This window comes from Nicotiana sylvestris, chromosome 11, assembly GCF_000393655.2.
Source record: "Nicotiana sylvestris chromosome 11, ASM39365v2, whole genome shotgun sequence".
In the NCBI taxonomy this organism is placed as follows: Eukaryota; Viridiplantae; Streptophyta; class Magnoliopsida; order Solanales; family Solanaceae; genus Nicotiana; species Nicotiana sylvestris.
In genome coordinates, this window is record NC_091067.1 from 88,050,324 (window position 1) to 88,061,678 (window position 11,355).

Consider the following 11,355-nt stretch of genomic DNA (forward strand, 5'->3'; position numbering starts at 1 on the left):
ACGCTCTTCAATATTCAAATACCACTATTACTTCCACAAGTTTTGCTCAACAATATAAATCATCACATAAGGCATGAACAATACAAATAGAGTCATAATAGTCATAATATAAGACTCACGGGCATGCTTGACACCAATGTATAGATACTCGTCACCATGCCTATACATCGTACTCAACAAATAACACATAGCAAATAGGACACAACTCCTTATCCCTCAATCTAAGATTAGACCAAACACTTACCTCGATGTCACGAACACAATTCAAGTCTCAACTATCACTTTACCTCTTGATTCCACCACTAATTCGCTCGTATCTAGCCACAAGTTACTTAACTATATCAATAAATGCTAAATGAATTAATTCCAATGCATGAAAATAGGTTTTCTAAAGTTTTTTTCAAAAAGTCAAAAATCGCCCTCGGGCCCACATAGTTAAAACCGAGGTTCAAACCAAACCGATTACTCATTCCCCTACGAACCCAAACATATAATTTGTTTTGAAATTGAACCTCAAATCGAGGTCCAAATCCCTAAAAATTTAAAAACCTAGGTTCTACCCAAAACACCCAATTTCCCCCATGAAAACCTTTGATTTGAGTTGAAATCATAAGAAGAGATGTTACAGATTAATAAAAACAAGTTAGAAATGACTTACAATAGATTTGGAAGTGTATTTGTTTTTGAAAAATCGCCCAAGAGTGTTTTGGTTTTGTAAGGGTTTGAAAAATGGTTGAAACGTGTCTAAGTTATGATTTTGCAGGTTGCAGGTATCGCAATTGCGAACCCCTTAGACTGCTAACTTCACATTTGTGATTAATGTTTGCAATTGCGAACTCGTTTTTGCGATGGAATTGTCGCATTTGCGACGACTGGGGAGTTCAGGGCATTTTTGCATTTGCGAAGCGACATTCGCATTTGCGATATCGCTTTTGCGATAAACTCGTCGCATTTGCGACCCAAGGCAGCACAGGTCATCTTCGCATTTGCGATGAAACTTCGCATTTGCGGGCTCGCATTTGCGAAGCCTGCATACATGCAACATACCAGCTAAAAACCTACAACATCCTAAGTTAAATTCCACTTTTTGGCCTATCCAAAACTCACCCGAGCCCTCGGGAATCCAAACCAAACATGCACACCAACCTAAAAACATCATACGGACTTGCTCGTGCAATTAAATCATGAAAATAACATGTAAAACTATGAATTAAACCTCAAAACTCATCATTTTTATCAAGAACACTATAAAGTCCATAACTCTTCGACCGGAGGTCCAAATCACGTCAAATGAACTCCATTTTCACCAAATTTCACAGTTATCATTTAAATACTTAAACAAGTTTGTACCGGGATCCAAAACCAAAATACGGGCCCGATACCAATGGTTTCAAACATTAATTCTTTTCTTTATTTCATAAATAATTCAGCAAAATAATTTCTTTCAAAAATTGATTTCTAAGGCTTGGGACCTCAGAATTCATTTCCGGGCATACGCCCAAGTTTCATATTTTACTGCGGACCTCCCAGGATTGTCGGAATACAGATCCGGGTTCGTTTACTCAAAATATTGTCCAAAGTCAACTACAATTAAATTTTAACTCTAGAAATGTCTACTTCTCATATTTTTACATAAAAGCTTTCCGGATATACGTTCGGACCACACACGCAAATCGAGGTAAGGTAAAAAGAGGTTTTAAGGCCTCAGATCATAGGATTTGTTTCTAAAACAAGTGATGAACTTTCAAGTCATCACATCCTCCACCTCTAAAACAATTGTTCGTCCTCGAACGGACATAAGAAGGAAGTACCTGAGTCAGGGAAAAGATGGGGATAACGGCTCCGCATCTCAGACTCGGACTCCCAGGTCGATGCCTCAGCAAGCTGACCTCTCCACTGAACACGAACGGAAGGGAAACTCTTTGATCTCAACTAACGAACCTCCCAGTCTAAAATAGCTACCGACTCCTCCTCATAGGACAAATCCTTATCCAACTGGACAGTGCTAAAATCTAACACATGGGATGGATCGTCGTGATACTTCCAAAGCATGGACACATGAAACACTGGATGCACCGCTGATAACAACGCAAGTTTGTAAGCCACCTCTCCCACTCGATCAAGAATCTCAAACGGGCCAATGAACCTAGGGCTAAGCTTGCCCCTCTTCCCAAATCTCATCACGCCCTTCATAGGCGACACCCGAAGAAACACCCGCTCACCGACCATGAATGCCAAATCACAAACCTTACGGTCGGCATAACTCTTTTGCCTGGACTGAGCTGTACGAAGCCTATCCTGAATGATCCTGACCTTGTCCAAGGCATTCTGTACTAGATCCGTACCCAACAACTGAGCCTCTGCCAGCTCAAACCATCCAACCGACACCGCCTACCATATAAAGCTTCAAAAGGAGCCATCTGGATACTCAACTGGTAGGTGTTGTAGGCAAACTCTGCTAATGGCAAAAACTGATCCTACGAGCCTCCAAAGTCAATGACACAAGCTCGGAGCATATCCTCCAAAATTTGAATAGTCCGCTCGGACTGCCCGTCCGTCTGAGGATGAAATGTTGTGCTCAACTCAACCCGTATGCCCAACTCTCGCTGAACTGCTCTCCAGAAATGGGAGGCAAACTGCGTACCTCGATCCGAAATGATAGACTCGGGCATACCATGAAGATGAACAATCTCTCGGATATAGATCTTAGCTAACCTCTTGGAAGAGTAGGAGACTGCCGCATAAATGAAACGTGCTGACTTGGTTAGCCTATCAACAATAACCCACACTGCATCGAACTTCCTCTGAGTCTGTGGGAGTCCAACAACAAAGTCCATAGTGATACGCTCCCACTTCCACTCAGGAATCTCAATCTTCTAGAAAAAACCACCGGGCCTCTGATGCTCGTACTTAACCTGCTGACAATTCAAACACCGAGCCACATATGCAACAATATCCTTCTTCATCCTCCTCTACCAGTAATGCTGCCGCAAATCCTAATACATCTTAGCGGCACCCGGATGAATAGAGTACCGGAAGCTATGAGTCTTCTCTAAAATCAACCCTCGAAGCCCATCCACATTAGGCACACAAACTCAACCCTGCAGCCTCAAACCTCCATCTTATCCTAATGTAACCCGCTTGGCACCACCGTGTCCCTACGGACACACAAATGAGGGTCATCATACTGCCGATCCCAGATACGCTCCAATAAAGAAGAACGAGCGACTGTGTAAGCTAATACACGACTGGGCTCAGAAACATCCAACCTCATGAACTGATTGGCCAAAGCCGGAACATCCAAAGCAAGCGGTCTCTTACCGATTGGAATATACGCAAGACGGCCCATACTGGCTGACTTCCTACTCATAGCATCAGCCACCACATTGTCCTTTCCCGGATGATATAAGATGGTGATATCATAGTCCTTTAATAGCTCCAACCACCTTCTCTGCCTCAAATTTAGCTCTTTCTGCTTGAACAAGTACTGCAGACTCTTGTGATCCGTGAACACCTCACATGACACGCCATATAGATAATGCCTCCAAATCTTCAATGCGTGAACAATGGCTACTAACTCCAAATCATGGACCAGATAGTTCTTCTCATGAATCTTCAATTGACGCGAAGCATATGCAATAACCTTGCCATCCTGCATCAACATCGCACCAAGTCCAATATGAGACGCATCACAATAAACTGATATGGCCCTGAACCTGTGGGCAAAACCAACACAGGCGCCGTAGTCAAAGCTATCTTGAGCTTCTGAAAGCTTGCATCACACTCGTCCGACCACCTGAACGTGGCACCCTTCTGGGTCAATCTGGTTATCGGGGCTGCAATAGATGAAAACCCCTCCATAAACCGACGATAATAGCCTGCCAAACCCAAGAAACTTCGGATCTCTGTAGTTGATGCTGGTCTAGGCTAGTTCTTAACTGCCTTTATCTTCTTCGAATCTGCCTGAATACCCTTTGCTGATACAACATGACCCAAGAATGCAACTAAACTCAACCAGAACTCACACTTTGAAAACTTAACATACAATTGACTATCTCTCAAAGTCTGAAGAACCACTCTAAGATGATGCCTGTGCTCCTCCCAGTTGCGGGAATAGATCAGAATATCATCAATGAAGACTATCATGAACGAATCTAAGTAAGGCCTGAACACTCGGTTCATCAAATCCATAAAATCTGCAAGGGCATTTGTCAACCCGAATGACATCACTAAGAACCCATAATGCATGTACCAAGTGCGGAAAGCTATCTTAGGGACATCGGATGCCCTAATCATCAACTGATGGTAGCCACAACTCAAGTCAATCTTCAAAAATACCTTGGCACCCTGAAGCTGATCAAACAAATCATCAATCCTCAACAATGGATACTTATTCTTGATTGTAACCGGCGCACCCCAAGGCGAGACACTAGGTCTAATAAAGTCTTTTTCAAGCAAGTCTTGCAACTGCTCCTTCTACTCCTTCAACTCAGGCGGGGCTATACGATACGGGGGGATAGAAATGGGTTGAATGCCCGGAGCCAAATCAATGCAGAGGTCAATATCCCTGTCGGGTGGAATACTCGGCAGGTCTGAAGGAAATACCTCAGGAAACTCACGAACAACAGGCATAGAATCAATAGAAGGAACCTCGGTACTAGAATTACGAACATATGCCAAATAAGTCAGATACCCCTTCTCGACCATACGTCGAGCCTTCATATATGAAATAACACTACGGGTAGAATAACTGGGAGTCCCTCTCTACTCTAAACAGGGTAAGCCCAGTAAGGCTAACGTCACAGTCTTGGCATGACAGTCCAAGATAGCGTGGTAAGGTGATATCAAAATCAACCATGTCCAGAAGTAACAAATCTACACAAGTCTCAAGACCCCTAATCACAAATATACACGAATTATGGACATGATCTACCACAGTAGAATCACCCACCGATGTAGACACATATACAAGAGCACTCAAAAAATCACTAGGCATGACCAGATATGGTGTAAAATAAGATGACACATAGGAGTACGTAGATCCTGGATCAAATAGAACTGAAGCATCTCTATTACAAACCAGAACCGTACCTGTGATAACTATATCGGAAGCCTCAGCCTCAGGCCTGGCTGGAAGAGCATAACATTGGGGCTGAGCCCCACCACTCTAAACTACATCTCTGAGACGGCTTACTGATGGCTGGCCTCCACCTCTAGCAGCCTGACCTCCACCTCTAGCACTTCTACCTCCACCTCTAGCTGGCTGAGCGGGATGTGGAACACTCGGTACCTGAACCATGGCACGAGAACCCTGATGCTGAGAGCTACTCGATGCTCGAGGGCTAAATCTAGCAATATGTCGCATATCACCACAAGTATAACAAGCCCTCGGCTGCTGAGACTGCTGACCCTGATGACCTGAATGACCACCCCAAAAACTCTGGAGCGGCGATACACTAATAGGAGCTGGTGGTGCACTGTAGGACTGCTGATCAGAATACTGCATATGAGAACCACGGCCACCTGAAGCATCATGAGAAACCTGAAGTGTTGTCTGAAAAGGCCTAAGAGGATGGCCTCTACCATACGAATCCCTGCCTCCAAACGAGGCGCCACTGAATTTGCATGAATGATGAGGCCTCTTGGCAGACCCCTGACCCCCCCACCACCTCTTGTGATAGAACCATCTCAACCCTCCTGGCCACATTGGCCGTATCCTGAAAGGAAATCTCGCTCCTCGTCTCCTTAGCCATCTAAAGTCGAATAGGCTGAATGAGTCCCTCAATGAACCTTCTCACTCTCTCTCTCTCTCTCATAATGGGAAGTATAAGAAGAGCATGACAGGCCAAGTCGATAAACCTGGTCTCGTACTGAGTAACATTCATAGAACCCTGCCTGGGACGCTCAAACTGCCTCCGATAGTTCTCCCTCTGAGTGATAGGAAGAAACTTCTCCAGAAATAGCTGAGAAAACTGATCCCAAGTCAAAGCTGGTGACCTAGTGGGTCTAGCCAAACAATAATCTCTCCACCAAGCCTTAGCAGATCCAGAAAAACGAAAAGCAGCAAAGTCGACCCCATTGGTCTCCACTATCCCTATGTTCTAAAGAACCTCATGACAACTGTCTAAATAATACTGGGGATCCTCAGAAGATGCATCGCTAAAAGTAGTAGTGATGTTCTTGGTGAACTTATCCAATCTCCACAAGGCATCTGAAGATGTAGTTGATCCATCGCCGGTATGAGCTGATGCTCGGCTGAAGAAGTGGTACGTGACCTCGCCATTCGTGAAAGAACAAGAGTAGGTGGTTCAATTTACCAGTGAGAGAACAAAATCGCATGCAGAGAAGAATAAATGTGAAGTTTTTCCTAACTCTGTAGCCTCTGGGGATAAATACAGACGTCTATGTACCGATCCCTCAAACTCTACTAAGCTTGTCCGTGAGTTGTGAGACCTATGTAACCTAGAGCTCTGAAACCAACTTGTCACGACCCGGATTTCCTACCCTCCGGAGTTGTGGCCTACTGGTGAAAGCTAGGCAAGCCAACTGTTGAACAATTTACCTTTTTCCCATTTTTAATCCTTAATAATTATGAACCAACAGTTTATAAACAGCAAAATTTAAAGAAGCAGAAGAAAAACAAATAAAACCATTTAAATATTTCCAATACAATTTCTTAAGCAAGGACTACACAGAACTGGTGTCACAACTTCACAAAGGGTTTAGGAATACTACAAATAAGGTCTGAAAAATAAATACAACATTGTTCCTGAAATACGTAAATGAAACAGGACGAAAGGATAGAGGGAGATGCCAAGGCATGCGGATGCCTGCAGGACTACATTGGATCTCTGTATGGACTGAAGGCAGCAACCCCAAAGCTAAGGTCTAAAAGTTGCTGTGTCGGGATCTGCACACAGTGTAGAGTGTAGTATCAGCACAACCGACCCCATGTGTTGGTAAGTGCCTAGCCTAATCTCGGCGAAGTAGTGACGAGGCTAGGACCAAACTACCAAATAAACGTGTGCAGTTAAATCATATACAACAGAAAATAAAAGCAGGAATGTACAGTTTAGAATGGGAGGGGGAAAACATGCTGCGGGGAAACATCAATTGATGATAGAAGGACAACAGGTAAATACAAGGAACACCATAACTCAGGTATCAACAAGAATCAGAAATCAAACAAGTGCATGGCATCACCCTTCGTGTTTTTACTCTCGTACTCACCATAAGAATCAATATAATCTGCATGACATCACACTTCGTGCTTTTACTCTCGTCCCCACCATAAACATCAACATAATCGGCACAGAATTGTATATCGTGCGGCACGGCATCACCCTTCGTGCTTTTACACTCTTCCTCACAAAATCATATACGGTATCACCCTTCGTGCTTTAACACTCTCTCACCAAAATAATGCATGGCATCACCCTTCGTGGTTTAACACTTTTCCTCACCCAAACAACAATCACAAACAATAAGGGCAAGGAAATAAGTAAAATCACAATAAAATTCCGGCAAGGGAACAATAGTTCAACAACCAAATCCCGACAAGGGAACAATAGCAAAGGCACAAACATCCCGGCAAGGGAGACTACTAAAAGCAACAACATCCAGGCAAGGGATACAACATAATAATCCTCATTTCTTTTTCATATTTACTTCACAACTTGAGCCAATGCTCTATAAGGTTCAATTGCCAATTATACTTGCACAATTCATTATACAATTTCAGCCAACGCTCTTCAATATTCAAATACCACTATCACTTCCACAAGTTTTGCTCAATAATAGAAATCATCACATAAGGCATGAACAATACAAATTGAGTCATAATAGTCATAATATAATACTCCTGGGCATGCTTGACACCAACGTATAGATACTCGTCACCATGCCTATACGTCGTACTCAACAAATAACACATAGCAAATAGAACACAACTCCTAATCCCTCAAGCTAAGGTTAGACCAAACACTTACCTCGATGCCACGAACACAATTCAAGTCTCAACTATCGCGTTACCTCTTGATTCCACCACCAATTCGCTCGTATCTAGCCACAAGTTACTTAACTATATCAATAAATGCTAAATGAATCAATTCCAATGCATGAAAATAGGTTTTCTAAAGTTTTTTCCAAAAAGTCAAAAATCGTCCCCGGGCCCACATGGTCAAAATACGAGGTTCGAACCAACCAAAACTCGATTACCCATTCCCCCACGAACCCAAATATATAATTTGTTTTGAAATCGGACCTCAAATCGAGGTCCAAATCTCCAAAACCTTTGATTTGAGTTGAAATCATGAGAAGAGATGTTAAAGATTAATAAAAACAAGTTAGAAATGACTTACAATCGATTTGGAAGAGTACTTGTCTTTGAAAAATCGCCCAAGAGTGTTTGGTTCTGAAAGGGTTTGAAAAATGGTTGAAATGCGTCTAAGTTATGATTTTGTAGGTTGCATGTGTCGCAATTGTGACCAATTGCGAACCCCTCAGACTGCTAAATTCGTATTTGCAATTAATGTTCGCAATTGCGAACTTGCTTTTGCGATAGAATTGTTGCATTTGCGACGACTGGGGAGTTCAGGGCATTTTTGCATTTGCGAAGGGACATTCGCATTTGCGATATCGCTTTTGCGATAAACTCATCGCATTTGCGACCCAAGGCAGCACAGGTCGTCTTCGCATTTGCGAAGCCTGCAGACCTGCAACATACCAGCTAAAAACTTGCAACATCCTAAGTTAAATTCCACTTCGTGGCCTATCCAAAACTCACCCGAGCCCTCGGGGCTCCAAACCAAACATGCACACGAACCTAAAATATCATACGGACTTGCTCGTGCGATCAAATCATGAAAATAACATGTAAAACTATGAATTAAACCTCAAAACTCACCATTTTCATCAAGAACACTTTAAAGTTCATAACTCTTCGACCAGATGTCCAAATCACGTTAAATAAACTTCATTTTCACCAAATTTCACAGTTATCATTTAAATACTTTAACAAGTTTGTACCGGGATCCAAAACCAAAATACGGGCCCGATACTAATGGTTTCAAACATTAATTCTTTTCTTTATTTCATAAATAATTCAGTAAAATAATTTCTTTCAAAAATTAATTTATAAGGCTTGGGACCTTGGAATTCATTTCTGGGCATACGCCCAAGTCTCATATTTTACTGCGGACTTCCCGGGATTGTCAGAATACAGATCCAGGTCTGTTTGCTCAAAATGTTGACCAAAGTCAACCATAATCAAATTCTAACTCTAGAAATGTCTACTTCTCATATTTTTACATAAAAGCTTTCTGGATATACGTCCGGACCATGCACGTAAATCGAGGTGAGGTAAAAAGGAGGTTTTAAGGCCTCAAAATACAGAATTTATTTTTAAAACAAGTGATGACCTTTCGGGTCATCACAGTTCTGTACAAGATAATTTCAAACAACAAGAATGCAGGATGTGATGGAAGAATTGATATATAATTGTCAAGCTACTTTTGTACCTAGGAGATTGATTACATACAACATACTTATGAGCCATGAACTGGTCAAGGGATATAGAAGGAAGAATATTGCTCCTAGATGCATGCTCAAAATAGATATGCAAAAGGCATATGACTCTGTGGAATGGGTGTACATTGAACAAGTACTGAGATTACAGAACTTCCCTGAAATGTTTGTGAAGTGGATAATAGCCTGCATCAAAATTGTGTCCTACTATATGCTAATCAATGGTAAGCCTTTTGTACCATTTGAAGCAAGAAAAGGTTTAAAGAATGGAGATCCATTATCCCCTTTCCTTTTTGTTCTAGCAATGGGATTTGCAGATAACTTACTCCTATTTTGTAGAGGTGATATTCAATCAGTACAGATGTTGCACAAGCACTTCCAAATGTTCTCAGCAGCCTCAGGCCTAATTGCTAATCCAAACAAAAGCAGCATTTAGTTTGGTGGTGTGAATAACATGTTTCAACAGCAAATTATGGACATACTAGGCTATACAAAAGGTGAGCTACCATTCAGATATCTGGATGTTCCATTAAACACTAAGAGGTTGTGTGTCATTCAGTGTGAACCCTTAATAGAGAGGATGTTAAGCAGAATTCAAAGCTAGACCACAAAATTTCTATCATATGTAGGATGAGCAGTCCTAGTCAAAACTGTGCTATTTGCTATACAAACTTTCTGGGCTCAGATCTTCATCTTGCCTCAGAAAATTATCCATTTCATAGAAGCAATTTGTAGAATATTCTTATGGACAGGAGATGCTGAACCAACAAAGAAGACTTTGATAGCCTGGGACAAACTATGTGCACCAAAAGTAGATGGGGGATTTAACTTCATCAATGTGGAGCTATGGAACAAATCAACCATTTGCAAGTTACTATAGAGTATTTGCACAAGGAAAGAGAAGATGTGGATTCAGTGGATGCATACTTACTACATAAAGGGGAACACGGTAGGGAATACAGAACCAAAGAATGCATCATGGGACACACAAAAGATTTTTAAAGCAAGAAACTACTTTGCAAATGCAGGGCTCTCAGAAGAAGATGTCCAGAAGATGGAGAAATATTCTGTCAAACAACTATACAAAACCATGCAAGGAGACTTTCCAAAGATGACATGGAGAAAACTAGTATGCAACAATCAGGGACAACCCAAGTGGACATTCATTCTAAGGCTAGCAATTCAGCAAAGATTGTCTACTAAAGAAAAGCTAGCAAGATGGGGTTTAATTGCAGAACAAACATGCTCATTGTGTAACAAGGAAAATGAAACAGTGCAACATCTATTTTTTGACTGTGAGACAACAAGGAAAATATGGCTTCGACTACTGGAATGGCAAGGTATACGAAGACCAAAGAAAGCTTGGCAAGAGGAAGTGACATGGATGGCACATATAAGCAAAGGAAAGAGTGCATGCGCAACAGTATGTAAGATGACCCTAGCAGCTGTAGTCTACCACATTTTGCAAGAAAGAAATAGTGTGATTTTTCAGAAGAAAAGGAGAACAAGCAATGTCATATTACGACTAATCATATAGGAAGTTCATATAAGGGATGCCAAATTTCCTTGTCTAGATAGATCAATGGCTAATCTGAATTGGTACATTGCAATAAATTAGAGTATGAAGTAACGATTAAGCTGTAGAAGCAGTAGAAGTTTTAAGGATGGGTATCTCCTAGCTGGGGCTTTATGTCCAGTAGGAGGTATGCTAGAGTTTTATTTTTGTAATAGAATGTACGAATTGTAAATATTGTTACTTGGTAAATAAAATACTTTAATTACCTGGTAAATATTATTCTTATCTCTTTATGCTTTTGATGAATTCAAAAT

General features: G+C 41.5%; 1 protein-coding gene across 1 annotated transcript; it reads left to right on the forward strand.

Annotated features, from left to right (window-relative positions):
• Positions 1 to 10,429: 10,429 nt before the first annotated feature.
• Positions 10,430 to 11,062, forward strand: LOC104230365 (uncharacterized). The gene has a single exon (XM_009783151.1). It carries the CDS (start codon positions 10,430 to 10,432, stop codon positions 11,060 to 11,062), a length of 633 nt encoding a protein of 210 aa, XP_009781453.1.
• Positions 11,063 to 11,355: the final 293 nt, after the last annotated feature.